Here is a 17,417-nt window from a genome sequence, read left to right as displayed (position 1 = left end):
GGCGGCTTTACAACATCTCTCGACGACGTTGATGTCATGAGCGGATCTGCATCGATGGACATCCCGGCCGGGGTTGCCCCATAACTCGAGTTTAAGGTCGACGTCGCCGTTTCAGCGCCGCGTGCACGTTGTCTCCGGTTAACAGGGGCAAATAACGGAGAAACTTGCTATAAACACAACGCAGATCAAACGCGTTCCTATCAAACTCAAAAGGCCAAGCACTCTTGGAAGATTGCCAACGTCCTGCGTGCGTACCGTACCATACATACATACGTACTCTCTCCCCCGGCAGGCCACGCCATCTTTTGTTTCCAAAGACAACGAGCAGCTTGCTTATCTGACTCGGTCTCGCCAAGCATCGAACTCAAAAAATCCACAAGACCAACAACTAACTGACTTCATGCATTGTCCCCCCCTCCGACAAGCCCGAGAGAACAGCAAAAGTAAAGGTCCATCCAGGATTCGAACCTGGGCTTACGGAAATTCCGAGCTCGAGAGAGAGGGATCAGAATCCGACGTCCTAACCAACTAGACTAATAGACCGAAAAGATGAGAGAGAGGAGTATCCTACCCCGATGGTGGGGTTGAGAAAGGTCCATCCAGGATTCGAACCTGGGCTTACGGAATGTTCCAACTCGTGTGGAGTGAATCAGAATCCGACGTCCTAACCAACTAGACTAATAGACCGGTTGAGCAGATGTGCTCGGTTGCTGTGGACGCTGCAGCGGGGATTGCAGAATTTGAAGCGACGACGCGATGAGGGTGATGCCGAAGCCCTCGTTGTGGGGGGGCGAGGGCGGGGGCGTCTCCGTCCGAGGAGACAGGATACCCCGGTCATGAGAACGACCCGGTCGAGTTAGGTTGTGATCTTCATGGCTCTGATTCTTGGTGCTCTCTCCCGAAGTCATTGAAAGGGTTGCGTCGCGGAAGGGGAGGGGGGGGGGGAGCTGGCATCATAGGGTTGTGTTCTCGAACATGTTGGTTCTTCAACTGGTTGTTTTTCCACTCTGCGGAACGATCTTGACTCAAAGACAACCAGTGTAGCCGTACTTGGTGTTATTCCCTGTTTGCGAGCCTTTGAGTTGTGTCTCAACTGGAGTGAGAGTTGTTGTCGTCAAGTCGTAGCCTATGTTCAGATATGTACATGTACTTCATCAAAGTATACACAGTCCTGCCGCCGCAGACATTAACAAATGCGACAGCATCAAGAATAGCCCGAGTCTCTCCGAGACTACAGAGCAGTCGCACATCCCCTATCCATCACCCGCCAGACACAGTAAAAGAACCCACCACCCTGACTAACACCCGGTCGTCTTCACATTCGTGGCGACGCAGACCTTGCCGTCGGGCCCCTTGCTCACCAGCTTCGGCTCGGCGCCGCTGCTGTTGCCCTCAAAGTTGTTGCACACGTCGGCCCCGAGCACGCACGAGTCCCTGACCTCGGCCACGTCGCCCAGGTTGCCGTTGACGCCCGCGAGCACCTTGCCGCCGTCGAGCCGGACGTTGTCAAACGTCGCGTGCCGCGCCGTCTGCGTCTTGCAGTTGCCGCAGCTGCGGTACAGCTTGCTGCAGTTCTTGCAGAAGTAGTTGCGCACCGCCACCGTGCCGCCGCCATTGTGCTGCAGCACCTTGTCTGCGGCGTCCTGCGCGCCCCCGCCGTTGACGAAGGAGGTGCCCGACTGCTGCTTGAAGGTGACGGCGTCCTCGCACACCTTTTGGAACCAGCTGTCAGGGGGGTGGGTGGGTCAGCATTGGGAGAGAGAGAGAGAGAGAGAGAGAGAAAGAGAGAGATAACACAAGAGAAGAGAGGAGACAGTCGCGACTTACACGTTGTTGAGCGTACAGCTCCCCAGGCAATGGATCCCCTCGCCGTTGTTCGGCCCGATGACGACGTTGCTGAGGGTCGACCCCTCCTCGAGGATGAAGACGGCGTCCTTGTTGCCGCCCTCGCTCTGGCCCTTGCACGTGCTCGGGCTGCGGTCCCAGAGCTGCATGCCTCCGTCGAACGACTGGCCCGCCGCGATGGTCTTGACGGCCGCGAGGTTCTGCGCGCCCTTGGGCGTCGGGAATGTCGTCTGCAGTTCCGTGTTGGCGCCGCCGCCGCCACCGCCGGAAGTCGTCCCGTTTCCTGCGGCAGACCCGGAGCCGGCCCCGTAGCCCGGCACCGAGGTGCTCTTGGGCGCGTGCGCGGGGTGCGTGCTGTGCGCCCCGCCGGAACCGCTGTGCTTGGCGCCCTTGGAAGAGCCCTTGTGCGAGCCGCTCTTCGAAGCCGGAGATGCGAGGACGGAGAGGCAGAGGGCCAAGACGACGAGGTTGTTTCGGATGTACATGTTTTCGGTGGAGAGGCGTCGATATTTAGGGGGGGCTTGGCAGTGACGGGGTAAAGAGGACCCGTTGGAAAGGGATGGGATGGGGAAGGGGGAAAAGGTTTGGCTCTTAATATTCTTGAGATGGGAAAAGTTGATAGACCAGCTGTCAGACGAGACGACCCAGTCGTTTGTGGAGAAGAGAAGAAAAGAGAAGAGAAAAGTGCTTGAGGCTTGAGATCGAAGTGCCCGTGAGTATCTTGAAGCTGTTGATGATGATCAGGACCCAAGAGCCGAGAACGCCATCCTCCCTTATATACTCTATTTTCCGTACGTTCTCTCCCCTACGAACTCCTACGCCCCCTTTCGTTCTAACACTACCGCTTCTAGAAGCAAAACTTAATGGCAACTTGGCCCCGAAGACTCGTATAGTCCAGCCGCCGGCCCGGGCTCGTCGTGTGCGCAACGACCGCGCATGTGCTTCCTCCGACACTTACAACAACACATCGTTAGAGGACAACTCCAGAGCACAATACCCCCAAAAAGGGAACAAAACATATATCCAAGAACGCCGGCGTGCTTCATCTAGACATCCTCGTCGTCCAAACCCTCTACGCCTAGGCTCCTCCTCCTCCTCTCAGAGCCCTTCTATCGGTCTCCTCTATCCTCTTCAAACCCATCTCGCCCCTCCCCCCCCCGTAGCCAAGCCATGTGGTTGGGAATTCGTCCCAATCTATCACAGAACGACCGTCAACCCGTCTGAGAAAGCTTAAGCGAGAACCCACCAATCGACACACCCTCCTGACGGCCCTCGGCAGCGCGACATTTCAGGGAAGACCGTTGTAGACGTGTCCGGTCTGACTTGACGGGTCCAATGTATCCTCGTCTGATGTCTTAATGCACGAGATATTCCCACACGGGCCACCTAGTACCCCCCCCCCCCCCCCGGGTGATTGTCCCGTCAGCCAAGGTCCCTCCCTGCGCGTGAGCTTCACATCGAGTGGACGAGGGGTGTCGACAGGATGGCTGAGTAAGAGGGGTTCATCTACCTCCGGGAACCAAAGCCAGGTCTTCTGCAATCTTCTTCAAACGGCCTCTTGTCTAGCCAGCCATCCGTCCCTTCATGCGTCCCCATGCGCCGGCAATCGGATCCGAAGTTCAGTCACGTCTCGACAGACCACAGAAGTATCTCTCACCTAAAGTACCGACTAACTAGGACAGTCAACTTGTGACTCTCAACCCCCCCTAACATCAGATCGTTTCGATGCTTTCTTTTCATCCCCAATCAAGACTGTGCTCAGCTGTCATCCTCATCATAACTGTCATGATTACTACCTTCACAACCTGGGCCAGCCCTGCCGGCCACGCTTCAAGTCGAGAACCAGTCACGTTGTGGACACTTTAGACACCTCGTCCTCGTGGTTTAATAAATTTCAGACTTATTTGTGAACATCTACTTGAATCATCTCCACCAGCGCCATATTATTCCGTTTTCCCCTCCCTCAAATCGGCTGCTTCCCCTCGTCTCCCCCCTCTTTGTCATCTCCAAGCATGGTATTCCGACGCCGTCATGAAACCCTGGACGATTACCGCCTCTGTTGGTACGGCCCCCGCGGCTGTTGTTGCTGTTGCTGTTGCTGCTCTTGTGACTGCTCCCTCCTAATCTGTCTCTCAAACCTCTTCCCCTCTGTTGTCGCGTTCTTCTCCCCGTTGAGGCCAATCTTCCTCAGCTCTTCCTTGACCATCCCCACGGCCTCCGCCACGACGTCGTCGCCTCGTCGCCATGTGTACAGGGCCACCCCGTGCGACTCCAGGATTTCCTGAGCCCGCTGCAGCCGGCGCATCCACAACTCGTGCTTCCTGTTCGGCGCTGCCGCGGGTCCGAGATTCGGGCTACCCGTCGGCGACGTGGCACCCGACTTAAGGCTGCCAGTCCTGGCCCTCGCAAAGGTGGGCGGAGGAGCCTGCGTCTGGGGTGCCGCGGACGGGGGCAGCGCATCAAAGTCGACATCGTCGTTGCTCGACAGCCTGCGTCTGCTGTCGATCCTCCGCGGGCTCAGACTCCGCGAGACGGATGAAGTTTCTCGACGCCGAGGCGGCGGCGGTGGCGGCGGCACTTTGGCCGTTTTGCTCGTGAAATTTTGGGACGCAGCGGCCGGTATTCTGGCTGCATTTGGCAGGCTCCTGCTGCTGCCCACGGTCTGCTGTGACGAGTTGTGCATCTGCGACAGAGGATGGGGTCCGCCGCGGTCAGCGGATGGCTTCCGAGATCGCGGCACAGCAGGAGGTGTGGCAACACCACCACCACCGCCGTTGGCACCAAGTGTGTTCAAGTTCGTATCCGACGGAGCGCTGCGGAGAGCTGCAGGCTTGTTCGGTCGAGGCGGAGCGGGCTTGCGACCTACGACTATATCGGTGGAGCTCGTCTGCGGCTTCGGCCTGGCCTTGATCTGAGCCAGGGCGGCCTTATCGTTCAGTGTCGTCTCCTCGGGCTCGTCCGAGAAGTCAATCAGGTCGCCGATGACTGGTCCTACCGTCTTGGCCTCGCCGCGCGGAGGCAGCCCTGGCCGGCTCGAAGGCGTATCGCTTTGGTCTGTGATCCTAAACGTTGGGGCCTTTTGACGTGTGTTTCCGCCACCCCCAAAAGAATTGTCAAAGTAGCCAGCCTGTTCTGGAGTCGTAACATCGCGGATGAAGATGGCGATGATGCGTCCCGGATGTGCCTCGACCAGCTCGGTGTAGACCTCCAAATCTGCCTCGCCGCTGTCACCGACCAATAAGAACCTGCGTTCCGGAAAGTCGTGCATGAGCCTGGTGAGGGTGCTCTTCTTCCTCTCCGCCACCGGCTCGAATATCCCCTGCAGCATACCGCTGTATTGCTTGAGATGAAGTGAGCCCGGGGGCAGGCCGGCGATCATGAAGTAGCTCGCAAGCACCGGGAACAGTTGCCACGGGCTGTTAGAGCAATAATGCATACTGACACCCATCTTATGCAGCTCGTTGTACCACTCTCGAACGCCGTCCACTGTCAAATCCTTCAGCTCTCGAATAAACGTGTTGCGGAAGATTTCCTTGGCACCACCCGAGATGTTAGAGCGCTTGATAGTGTCGTCGATATCGCTGATCAGGCTGACGCCCTTCGGCTCGATGATTTTGACCTCTTGGGTAGCCGATAGATCCTCATTGGCGAGGACGCGGACGTGCGTGGGGACAAACTCCAAGGCAGCGCGGAGGATGAAGTGACCGGCGTCGTTTGTCTGTACCGTCCGCGAGGCCGACTTTTCATCGTTGTAGAAGAAGACGGTGATGGGCAGCTGGACCAGAGGCGTCGTCATGAACGGTGCTATCCTTGCCATGAGGTTGGCGTTCGCAACAGAGAGTTCGGCGTCTGTGAGGTCAGCGCCCGTCGTGTTCTGCCTGGCCGGTACCAGCTTGGGAGACCCCGGGGCTGTCATGGGTGTATGGGCGCCGCTTCGAGACCTCGACCTCGCGCGGTATATGCTTTGTGCGTCGTCATCGGACCCGTCCTTTGGCGCCTCGCTGAAGCGGCCTTGGTACGCCACACGCTGTTCCTCTTGACCTCTCTTTTCGATTTCTGCCGCTTCCTTAGCAATCTTCTCCTGTTCGCGCCTCTCCTCGTGGGACTGGTGCAAAGCGGACAGGTTATCGACGGGCGCGGGGACGTCCTGCCTAGGCGCCGGAATGCCGCTCAGCTGGCGCGCAAGACCGATGAGAATGCGGTTTCTCCTGGTTATCGGGCCCTTGTGCGGCGAGTACACCCAGCCCCTGACGTCAATGTCGACGATGGCCCGTTCATCCTCGTTGCGCTCCCACTCTCTTCTCCAAAATTCTTGGTCTTTGACACTCCCCGGCTGCTCTTCAGAATGCTGCTGGTGTTCCACAGTCCAGTCTTGCTTGACATGGCGCTTTGCATACGACGGGAAGATGACCATTTGATCGTCTCCCCGCACTGTGATGGCGACGTCAGGAAACGATCCAGGGATCGTCGTCCGGGGCATGCCGTCGTCGGGCTCCTGGGGCCGTACCCTCGTCTGCGCATACCCTTCCCTTATCTCGTTGACGGCAGTAGCACCAGCGCGGTATACACTCCCAGCCTTTGCGGCCAGCCATTTTCGCCGAGAGCCCCTCTCGCCCGGGTCATCGGCGGATGCAGCACCGTATCCATAACCGTCTCCTGCACCAATACGGGCACTGGCACCGGCACCGGAACCGGCACCGGCAGCGCCACGCCCTCCGCCGCCTCCTCCGTAGGTCGTATAGTCTGAGAACGTGGGCATCCTTTTGCCTAAGTTGGCCCCTCTCTCCCTCGGATGCCGCTTCGGCTTGACCGAAGTCGGACCCAGGAGCAGCCGGCGACCGTGGCGGGCGAAAAGGTCAACTAGCCTGGTCTTGTTGTTCCGCTTGCGCTGGCGCTCGAGGATGTATCGGTATATGCTGGACTGGAACCGGCGCTTGAGCTGGGGTAGGGTGTCGACGCGGAAGTCGAGAAGACGCTCGCGGTATCGGTCTCGTAGGCTTCGCGGGAACAGGTATCGCAAGAGGCTGGTGCGGTTGTGAGGTTGCGGGCGCGGGGGGCCAAATCGCCCGAAGGGAGCCAGTTTGTTCTTCGTTTGTGCCTTGGACAAGGTTCCAAGACGAACTGCGGGCGCGGGACGGCCCAGGGCGTGGGCGTTATGTAGGAAGGGGAAATCTTAGTCCGTGAAAGGGTGGAGAGAGACGATGGTTGGCGGGCCGAGGCCGACGAGGCAAAGTCGACAGGGTGCACGAGCCTGGCAGGCGACAGCGTCTTCTGACCCCCACACGCTCTTACAGGTGATGAAGACAGGGTAAAGGGTGATGGAAGCACATGGTCTCGGGAAGGCTCTGGGTAGGTGGAATCAGCGCGAACCGTTCGTGGTCGAAAGAGCAAGCGGGAGCACGTGGTGATGGAGGGAAGAGGGGAGCTCGTGACGGTGGGCGGGTGGAAGCTTTAGGTTCGTCCTGGTGTTGGTGTTGGTCTCAGAAGCTCCCGGTGTCGAGGGGTGAGCGTTGTTAGTCTAGTAGATGGGATGGAACAGCGGAACGGGTTGCCTGCTGCTCAGGATTGTTCAGTGTCGGATGCGACAAGATGGTGGTGGTGTTGCTGCGACATGCGATTATGCGGGCGGAATGGGGGCGGAGAGAGGAGCTCGCTTCTGGCCGTGCTGACTGCGGACGCACGCCGTGACGCTGGGGAAGGAGGTTGGTGGAGGGACTCGAGACTCGAAGCGAGGAAGCATTACGTCATCTTCCGATAGCTGACCTGTCTAACTACCTGGTATGCTGAGGTACCTTAGTGCCTTCAACAGCAGCAGCAGCAGCAGGAAGCAGGTATTGCCTACCCGTGGTAGGAACCTACCTTGATAGGTGATGTAACGTTTACTGTTCACTGTAGCCAAGCGATGATTGCGCCAACCAGACTTGGACGCTGGGCATGTGAGACCGAGATACTTGGTCGAGGTACCTACTCAGCTGGTTCACCACCCACCACCCACTTACACGATCCAGATGCAGAAATCCCCCTGCCAAGATATTAAAATAGTATTTTCCCACATGGTATTTTTCGTCTAAGCAACTCTCTCGTCCTTTTCGTTTTACAACACCCCAAATACCTACAAATCAGATAAAATCACCGCCTCTCGCGGGCCAGCTTCGCCCTCGTCCTGCCCTTGGCCGGTACGTTCTTCTTCTTGGGCTGCTTCTTGAGATTCAGCACCGCGCCCTGTCCCGCCCGCTCGGCCCGGCCCTTCTTCCACACCTTATCCTCGCTGCGCATCGCCTTGGCGTCGAGCTTCTTCTTGTCCTTGTTGCTGAGCTTCTGCTTCTTGCCCTTGGGCCCGTTGAGCTCATCGCGCCCCGCCTCCTTGGCCTTCTTCTTGTCCTGTTCCGTCTCGAACCACGTCCTCTTGGGCCGCCCCTTGATCTCCGCCTCGTGCTGCAGAATGTTCTCTCCCTTGCGCACCTGCATCTCTGCCTGCGCGAACTGCTTCTCCTGCTTCTCCTCCACCATGATCTCCTCGATCTCGTCCGCCATCTCGTCCACCTGCGCCTGCCATTTGTCCGCCTCCGTCGGCTCGATCACCCTGCTCATGATCTTGGCCCCCTGCGCCTTGCCTGCCTTGACCGCCGCCTTGACCACCTTGCGATCCGGCTCGGCCGCCAGCGTGATGGCGATACCCGTCCTGCCGGCACGCGCCGTACGTCCGACTCTGTGCACGTAAATCTCAATGTTTTGGGGTGCCTCGTAGTTGATGACCGTGTCGACGCCCTTGATATCGAGACCACGCGAAGCCAGATCCGTCGCCAGGAGGTAGTTGACTTTGCCGTCACGGAAATTCTCGACACTGGCAATTCTCTGCATGCACTGTTAGTGGGGGTCCCCTTGTGCAAAACGTTTGATTTCCGACTGGGCTTGGCTTACCTGAGCCTGGTTCATGCTGCCGTGAAGCTCGGCGCAGGACATGCCGAGCAGACCAAAGATGATTCTCGCGCGGTGAGCCTCCTTCTTTTGGCGGAAGAAGACGATGACACGCTCCGTGTGCATTGTCTTGCAGATGTGGACGAGGTAGCCCATGCGCTTGTCCTCGCGGCCAGGGCGCAGTCGGACAAACTCCTGCACCAAGGTGCCGACCGTCTTGTTCTTCTGCGAATCAACCATGACTCTGGCCGGCTTGTTCATTCCCACGCGCACGAGCTTGTCGACAGATGACGTCATCGTCGCAGAGAAGAGCATCGTCTGTCTGGACTTGGGCAGCGTCGTCAGGATCTCGTTCAGCTCGTCGGCGAAACCGTCCTCAAGCATGCGATCGGCCTCGTCCAGCACGAGAATCTCCACCGTGTCGACGTTGAAGCTGGCAGAGTTCCTCATGTGGTCGATGAAACGACCGGGCGTGGCAATGATGACGTCCGGACGAAGCCTCAGCTCTACCTCCTGGGCCTTGAGACTCAGACCACCAACGGCCAGGGTGAACTTGATGTCGGTGTAAGCGGCCAGCTTGGTGGCAACGGCGTGACACTGGATGGCCAGTTCACGTGTCGGCGTGAGGATGACGACGCGGCTGGTCGGCACCTTCTTGGGTCTGTACAGAAGACGCTCGAGAATGGGGACGACGAAGGCGGCCGTCTTTCCGGAACCCGTCACAGCGCCACCAACAACGTCCTTGCCCATCAGCGCAATGGGAACGGTCTTGGCCTGGATGGGCGTCGGCTTGGAGAAACCAACGGCGGCGAGACCTCTCAGCAGAGGGCGCGACAGCGACATGGCCTGGAAGGACGACGCGGTATCTTTCTTGCCAGGTTTCGCTGGCTCCTCGGGGGCGAAGAAGGCGTCGCGCTTGGCCTGCTCCTCGGCGTCCTCCTCTTCCTCGTCGTCGTCCGAATCGCGATTGTCCTCGGGGTGGTCGACGGGCGTCGCAACGGAGTCGTTGTCTGATGCTGCATCGTCGTCGTCGTCACCGGCCTCGTCCGCGTCAGAACCCTCGTCTTCGGATCCGGATTGCTTAGCGTCGGGGTCTATGCCCATGCCGAAGGCGTCGTCGGCCAGGACTTCGTCGTCATCGTCATCGAGGTCGATGTCCACATCCATGTCGTTTTCAACCTCGTCGTCGACGGCCTCCTCTTGTGCCTCTTCCGGCTTGTCATTGCCGTCCTTCTTTGAGCGCCTCCTGCGGATGATTTCGTCCAGGTCGACACCGAGTGTTGTGTTACTGTTCATCGACTTCTTTGCACCCTCGAAACCCCAGCCCTCGAGCTCCGCGTCGCCGAATTCGACGGCACCGTCTTGCGCAAACTCAAAATCCGAGTCCATGGCGCCATCGTCCTCGTCCTTTGCGCCCCAGATGCCCTCATTTACTTCTTCCTCGGGGGTGTCCTCCCTCGCAGCGGCCTTTTTCGATTTCTTGGAGGTTTTCACCTTTTTCTTGGGGGGCGCTGCGACGGGGGCCTCCTCTTGGATGATGTCTTCGTCATTGTCGGAGATGGTGTGGACGAAATCGTCGTCGACGGGCTTGCGCTTGTTAGAGGGAGCCATGTTGAGGGATTGTGGCAGAGGTTGTAGAGAGAGCGAAAGTCGGGATCGCGGGGTATATCGTTCTGGCCCTCGCACGCTTCGTTCTTCCCAAGCTTCGGCGCTGTTCCTGAGCCAGAAATTTTTCTGGACGGAGGGTGGAGCTCAACTTTTTCTGCCGTCTTCAAAAGCGACCCTCGACAAAGGCGGTCAGACAATGGGTGGGGTTAGTATCTTGAATGCTCCAAATCGGTACGTACATCCTCACGGGCACGTGATGCCCTTTGTCATCTTCCATCTCTCCTTCGTCCAGTGTCCAGCGACAGTAGGGGGCAGGGCCGCAGGGGCAAGTCCCGACGGGGGGACCCCACCATGGTTGATTGGGCGACCACTCACAGCTTATTGGCAACAATTTTGGCTGCCTTCACGCCGCCGGGGCGCCGACAGAGCAACGAGATTTAATTTCTGCCGCCCTGTTGACTCTACAACTTGTCTTTTTCGGTCCTAACCAAACTTGGTGCCTCACTTTCCCGCGTCTTCTCCTCGACTACCACCGCGTCTATCTGCTTCTCCCGAGCGTCTTTTTCAACCGATTTTCCTTCCTTCGAGCGCGCATCTCGACTCACCCGGCCGTCCACACTAGTCCCATCCATCCGTGGAAACACACACACACACAAAACGCAAAACACACCCACGCACACACAGACAAGATGGGTGAATCCAGGTGGGCGAGCTTCCATCCCCTTCCACACCACCATTTCGGCGTTGTGTTTGGCCGCATCTCCAGACGTTGGCGCGTCGGAACTCTCTGCTAACACGCCATGGACTCTCCAGACAGGAACTTATTCAGTGGTTGAACCAGCTGCTGTCCCTCAACATCACAAAGGTCGAGCAATGCGGTACCGGGTACGTGGTGATCGGATACCCCTCCCCCGCCATGTGTTTTATAGTGGGACCCTGATGATTTTGATGGTGTTGCTAACTGTTTGGTCCGAACTGCAGCGCCGCCCTCTGCCAGGTGTTTGACAGCATCTTCATGGATGTCCCCATGTCCCGAGTCAAGTTCAACGTCAACAGCGAATATGCGTACATCCAGAACTTCAAGGTGTTGCAGAGTGAGTCTTGCACCCTCCCATCTCGTCCCACGTTTCTGTCCGTCGCCCGGTCATGCTGACGGCGCTCGCCCGAACAGACACCTTTGCGAAGCACCAGGTCGACAAGCCCATCCCCGTCGAAGCGCTGGTCAAGTGCAAGATGCAGGACAACCTCGAGTTCCTTCAATGGACCAAGAAGTTCTGGGACCTGAACTTCCCCGACCACGAGTACGATGCCGTCGCGCGGAGAAAGGGCGCCCCCGTCCCCTCGGGTGGCGGTGCCGCGCCCCGCACGGCGTCCGGTACCGGTACCGCTGCTAGACGAGGCGGCACCACTCCCCTGGGCGGCGGCCGTGTGGCTAAGGCGGCCGGCCCCGGCACGGCGGCGCTTCAGCAGGAGAACGCCACGCTCAAGGAGACGGTCGTGGGCCTCGAGCGCGAGCGTGACTTCTACTTCAGCAAGCTCCGCGACATTGAGCTCCTGGTGCAGCAGGCGGTGGAGGAGGACCCTGAGCTGGAGAAGCAAGAAGACGGCCTCGTCAAGCAGATCCAGACCATCCTGTACTCGACGGAGGAGGGCTTCGAGATCCCGGCAGAGGGCGAGGCCGTGGACGACCAGGAGACTTTCTAGATGGGGTTGAGAGGTGCTTTTGGGCGAAGCAGAGAGGAAGCCCATCGGATGTTTGGGATGCGAAGGTCTTGTCGGGAGCGACGAGGCAAAAAGCACATGGGTTTGGCGCTAGTGCAAATACCCAGCGGCACGTAATAATCAGTATATCGGAGATGAGGAGGCCGAGTAGTACTCGGACAGTCGAGGCCGAAGTCGGTCAGAGTTTGCGGCGGTCTGGCCCCGTATGAGGAGTCATGATAGAATCAAAACGTTTTGTCTGGAGCATCGAGTCATTCGTGGTTATCCATCTTTATTGAGAGTGTATTTGCTGTGACGAACCACGTGCCAATGCAGCGATGCCCGAGACAGATGACTGGCTCATAGTTGTCTTGCTAGCTGGTCATAGAACAGTTCCAGCCTCGACTGCCGGCAGACACAAAACGTCTTGTCTAAGAAGTGTAAGCCATGGCTTGTCGAGTGTACACATAATGTTTGTCATCAAGTCACAGCCTTGGCTGAGCGTCGATTTGGACACCAGTGAAGAGTGTTTCCAGTCAGTCGCCTCATCGTTCCGAGTGCACTGTATTTTAAACTCTAGCGAGTATTGGTCCAACAATGGTATGCAATTCAGACTGTGTGACCTGATCAGCAGTAACGTGTGCGCCTATTGGCTTGCGTCAGCCTAGGCTTCGCCTCCATCGGGTGCGAAGACAGTGTAGAGCCAGGTGAGGTGGGAGTATCCCAGATATGCGGTCATTCCCCTGCTGCAGACCCTGATTTAGTAGTTCCACGCCAATGCGCCACGGGCGTCTAACATCGTTCACGGACACAACCGCCGGCGGGCATCCTCGACCATCTGCCCACCTGTCCATAATACCTAGGCAGCAGTTGTCTTCCGGGAATGGGGCTTTGGAAGAGAAAAGGAGAGAGAGACAGAGAGTACATCAGATATACACACGCACGCACGCATACAGAGAGAGAGAGAGTGAGAGGCATCGACAGGGGACCTCAAACAGGTATGGGTGGCCGGTGGGCTAGTGGGCCAAACCCCTTTAAGGTATGGCCCGCTGCGGCTTCTGCTGGAACTGGAACTGTAACGCTGCGACGGCCACTGCAAGCCTGTAAATAAACCACTGACTGTGGAGACCTGGAACTCGACCTGGAACGACCACCAGACGAACCACGAACCAGGCCAAAGACATTGAAGCCTTTGTTGCTTCGACAGGCCTGACGCCAACAACAACTGACCAAAAAAGCCACTACACCACGCACCCCATTCCACCATTCCGCCATTCTTTACGCAAAAACAACACAAAAACGGATTCGACTTGGCTGACGGCCTTGTTATTGCGACAACTTTTGACGACCAATGCCCCGGCTTCTCAACTTCATGTGAGACGACGTCGAAAAGCTTAAACGACAATAGCTGCACAGTAGTACTCTGTACCTACGAATACATCACCGACACTGCCCCCCCGACGCTTTCTCACTCTCTCCACTTCTACTCTCTTCCTCCGGCTTTCCATCCACCATCCAGGATCGACGAGGGGAGCTACGACGACCCGCCACTCTGCTCATTAGAGCCTACAGCTCTCGAACATCAACTAACCTCCCGACAAACACCTATCACCAAGAATCACCTGTCCTCAACCGCACCTTGCAATGGCACCCCCGGCCGAGATTTCCATCCCCTCGACCATCCTCTCGACCGGCGAATCCAAGCCCTACACCCTTTACAACATCACCCTGCGCCTGCCGCTCAAGTCTTTCGTCGTCCAGAAGCGCTACTCCGACTTCACCGCCCTCCACCAGACCCTCACCTCCCTCGTCGGCTCCCCACCCCCGAAGCCGCTGCCTGCCAAGTCCTGGTTCAAGTCCACCGTCTCCTCCCCCGAGCTCACCGAGCAGCGCCGTCAGGGCCTCGAGGCCTACCTCCGCGCCATCGCCGAGTCCCCCGACCGCCGCTGGCGCGACACCACCGCCTGGCGTGCCTTTCTCAACCTGCCCTCGACCGGCGTCGGCAGCACCTCCAACTCGGCCGCAAGCGCCCACGGACTCATTACCAATGGCCGTGCCGGCGCCGGCGACCCGACCACCTGGCTCGACCTCCATCGCGAGATGAAGACGTGCCTACATGACGCTCGTAACCACCTCGCCCGTCGCGATGGCGCTGTCGACGCCAACAACACCACCGCTGCCGCCGAGGCCGGCGCCGCAGCCAAGCGCTCCCTTGTCAAGGCCGGCACCCTAGTCAGCACCCTCACCGACGGGTTGCGGGCCATGCAGGAGGGCGGACGCCTCGGCGACGGCGAGCTGCGGCGCAGGAGGGATCTCCTCTCATCGGCGCGCGTCGAGCGCGAGGGGCTCGATAAGCTGAGCAACAGCATGGCGCAGGGGAGCATCGGCGGCGGATCCGGCGGACGGGAAGGGTGGGCCTCGACGGGAGACAAGGCGGCGCTGCTAGGCGGCGGTGGCAGCAACCGCAACGGCGGGGCGCGGACGGGTGGCCGGGTTCTCGGGGCGCCGCTGCCGGAGAACGAGCGCACGCGGGAGCTCGACAACAGCGGCGTCGTGCAACTGCAGCGCCAGATGATGAGCGAGCAGGACGAGCAGGTCAACACGCTGGCGGCCATCGTGCGCAGGCAGAAGGAGATGGGGCTGCGGATCAACGACGAGGTGCAGGAGCAGACCAAGATGCTCGACCGCCTCAACGAGGACGCCGACCGCGTGGGCGGCAAGATGGACGTGGCCAAGAAGCGCATCAACAAGTTCTGACTGCGGCGCGCCGCCGGGCTCGCCGCGCGGGCCGTCGTCGCCGTGCTCGAGCTCGTCGTCTGGGGTCTCTGGGTCGGCGGGCGGGTATTGGATGCTTTTGCGTGGTGTTTGGAGTTGGCTTCACTTTTGGTCGCGCCGGCTCGTTCACGATGACTGGCCGTGCTTTTTCTTCCATCACTGTGCTTCTTCTGTTCTGCTGGGTGGGGGTGGTTAATTCACGGAAACGTACATATGTACAGACGACATTCGCATTTACAAACGCCTTTCTTTTTTTTTCCTTTCTCTCCTCTGCGAAACAAAACACAACAGCGCTGCCTTTTATTTTATTCTTATAATCATGCGTGGAAATACCAGCACGGGATGGCTTCGGCCGATATATGAGCTCACACATTTTTTATCTATCCCCAGGACGAAACTCGCCACCACTGATCTATGCGGGAACGTCTTAAGGGTTTACCCAGCGATTTGACCCCAAGATGTTACACGTTACCAGTCAACCAAGAAGGGCAACAACGGCGCACGTGATCCCTGGGCAGCTTGTAGCAATGTTTGATGATGGGAGGGGAGGGTTGCCAGACAGGTCACTCACTACCCCTGGCAGCAGGTCGTGGACGTGAACTGGAGAGAAGGAAGCCATTCACCTGAATCCAAGGAGGTCCCGTCCCCCTTGGACGTTCTTCTCCGGACAGCACTGCGGCAACCAGGCAGCAGCTTGATAGCGATTGTTGGGGGCCTGGCGCGCCGACGCCACGAGCTGGCGTGTCCTAGACTCCTCCCAGTCGGGTGCCCTCTCCCATTGACGAGAGCATACGCCGTTCGAGACGAAACAAAACGGCAGTGCCTTTGGCGCATAACACACGACGAAAGAACAACGACGCATCCTGTAGGACGTAGCGGGTGAGCGCTCATTTCGCCAGGACAGATTGCTCAAGTTCGCTTGACGGCTCTCTAAGAAACCGCAAAACTCGGGAAAACATGGCACGATGCGACAGGTTGAGCAACCCCCACCCCGGCTCGATGCGACTGGCCTCGTCAACCACAGCTTTCGGGGTCGATGCATGGCCGGATGCAAGCCTGGCTGAAGCTAGCGGAGGGAGGGAGTGCTTGATGTTGCCCTCCTCTCTAGAAATTGCCAAAACAGCGGCGGCGGACCGTTCCTCCCCTCATGCACATGCAGAGGGCTGCTTGTGGGCGAACCCCTGCCGTTGACAGGCGCGCGTGGTCGCATACAGTTAGTCGGCCGCTGTCACATCGGTCCTGTTCTCGGCCACTGCTTGCGGCTGAAGAAGAAATACGAGACCAGTAACCTATAGGCGATCCGAGTGGGAAAATCCAATAGGTGGTAAGGGGAAGGGCTGTGTCGCTGCAGCATGAGGCCATCACCAAAACACGTCACGTCGTGTCAAAAACCATGTCTCTCTCCCAAACATCAGTCGTCCGTGGACATTGGAGAGTCCGAGTCGTGCGAAAGACACCAAGCGTTGCCGGCCGGCAGGGGCCAAAAGACGTTTGGCGTGGGACTTGTAACCGGCGCCCACTTGGTGACATCTGATACGTCACTCATGGCGCCGTGGATACACACGGTTCAAGGGACTTCCCGTGGTTGCTGGGCAACGAAACCGAGCACCGTTTTTTTTTTTTTGGAGATGGGGGAGGGGGGGAACCTCCACAGCGGACGTTGTCAGTTGGGACGATTGGGGCCTGAGTTGAAACCTACTCAAGTAGCCCAACGGCGCCAATAATCGCCATACTCGCCCGATCAGGCCTCGCAACCGACCCCGCCAAATGTCGGACTCAATCAACCGAGGATCGTCAGGGAACCACTGGTAGAATGACGATGCATGCTGGTCCTTGGACGCAGGCTCTTTGGAGGAGGAGAAGGAGGAGAAGGAGGAGGGGGCCGCCGCCGCTGTTGCTGCGAGGCCCGAGGGGGACTGTGGCCGTTCGGGACTGGCGGAGGCTGGCGATCTGTCTCTGTGGCCCTCCGCCCAAAGAGGATTTGTGCGTGCTGCTGGCGCCGAAGCCTCCTCCCGGGGAAAATAGCCTCAATGTCCGCGATTCGCTGTGGGAGGTGGCTTGGTGGACCTGTCCCCCAGCAAACTCCCAGTGGTTGACCGCTCAAGGGACCGCAGCATAGTCCACGGTCTACGGTCCACGGTCCACAGGCGACTTGACGGAGAGCCTCTCATAGGAAGGAGATTGAGCAATCTCTTGGGATTGGACGGTCGGAGGAGGAAGAGTGGACTTTGAGCCTTAAAGGCCCCCCCGGGACTCTCGTAGACTGAGAATGGGCGGGGGGGAGGTCGTGGACTCGGCAACGGGAGGTTTGTTGTGATGATCGTGTGGACGATGTTTCCCGTTTGCGGCGGTGAAGTCGTGTGTCGTCCACCGGTTGGTTGGTTGGTTGGTTGGTTGGCTGTTGTTTGGTCAGATGCTGTTGACATTTGAGTGATGCACTATTTCGATTGGGAGGAACATGTAAATAGGCATCGAAAATTGTGGACATGGAGAGGGACGAGGCCATCGCAGCCTCTGCCGGGAATCGAAAGCGGTGGCTGGAAGGAGAAGGGAAAGCTCGGTCATCCGTG

At 58.5% G+C, this 17,417-nt stretch overlaps 5 protein-coding genes across 5 annotated transcripts; 2 read left to right on the top strand and 3 right to left on the bottom strand.

The window, feature by feature from the left end:
• Nucleotides 1–1,298: 1,298 nt before the first annotated feature.
• On the bottom strand, nucleotides 1,299–2,330 carry CDEST_01471 (Putative pectate lyase PlyH/PlyE, pectin lyase/virulence factor; the record flags this gene model as incomplete). The annotated part of the gene is made up of 2 exons (XM_062917630.1): nucleotides 1,299–1,725; nucleotides 1,828–2,330. 2 exons carry the CDS (start codon nucleotides 2,328–2,330, stop codon nucleotides 1,299–1,301), a joined length of 930 nt encoding a protein of 309 aa, XP_062773681.1.
• A 1,557-nt stretch (nucleotides 2,331–3,887) lies between these two features.
• Nucleotides 3,888–7,494, bottom strand: CDEST_01470 (Putative phosphatidate phosphatase APP1, catalytic domain-containing protein). The gene is made up of 2 exons (XM_062917629.1): nucleotides 7,151–7,494; nucleotides 3,888–7,017 (listed from the first exon to the last, which is right to left on the bottom strand). Exons 1-2 carry the CDS (start codon nucleotides 7,173–7,175, stop codon nucleotides 3,893–3,895), a joined length of 3,150 nt encoding a protein of 1,049 aa, XP_062773680.1. The 5' UTR covers nucleotides 7,176–7,494; the 3' UTR covers nucleotides 3,888–3,892.
• A 375-nt stretch (nucleotides 7,495–7,869) lies between these two features.
• Nucleotides 7,870–10,489, bottom strand: CDEST_01469 (Putative ATP-dependent RNA helicase DEAD-box, Helicase superfamily 1/2, ATP-binding protein). The gene is made up of 2 exons (XM_062917628.1): nucleotides 8,767–10,489; nucleotides 7,870–8,700 (listed from the first exon to the last, which is right to left on the bottom strand). Exons 1-2 carry the CDS (start codon nucleotides 10,372–10,374, stop codon nucleotides 7,975–7,977), a joined length of 2,334 nt encoding a protein of 777 aa, XP_062773679.1. The 5' UTR covers nucleotides 10,375–10,489; the 3' UTR covers nucleotides 7,870–7,974.
• A 344-nt stretch (nucleotides 10,490–10,833) lies between these two features.
• CDEST_01468 (Putative microtubule-associated protein RP/EB) lies at nucleotides 10,834–12,582 on the top strand. The gene is made up of 4 exons (XM_062917627.1): nucleotides 10,834–11,074; nucleotides 11,185–11,256; nucleotides 11,353–11,465; nucleotides 11,543–12,582. The coding sequence occupies exons 1-4, from the start codon at nucleotides 11,061–11,063 to the stop codon at nucleotides 12,073–12,075; spliced, it is 732 nt and encodes a 243-aa protein (XP_062773678.1). The 5' UTR covers nucleotides 10,834–11,060; the 3' UTR covers nucleotides 12,076–12,582.
• A 664-nt stretch (nucleotides 12,583–13,246) lies between these two features.
• Nucleotides 13,247–15,263, top strand: CDEST_01467 (Putative target SNARE coiled-coil domain, PX domain superfamily). Its single transcript, XM_062917626.1, has one exon. The coding sequence runs from the start codon at nucleotides 13,717–13,719 to the stop codon at nucleotides 14,827–14,829; it is 1,113 nt and encodes a 370-aa protein (XP_062773677.1). The 5' UTR covers nucleotides 13,247–13,716; the 3' UTR covers nucleotides 14,830–15,263.
• The last annotated feature ends 2,154 nt before the right edge of the window (nucleotides 15,264–17,417 follow it).

This window comes from Colletotrichum destructivum, chromosome 1, assembly GCF_034447905.1.
Source record: "Colletotrichum destructivum chromosome 1, complete sequence".
Lineage (NCBI taxonomy): Eukaryota > Fungi > Ascomycota > Sordariomycetes > Glomerellales > Glomerellaceae > Colletotrichum > Colletotrichum destructivum.
Note: the sequence above shows the minus strand (reverse complement) of the source record. Positions and strands in the feature narration are given on the sequence as shown.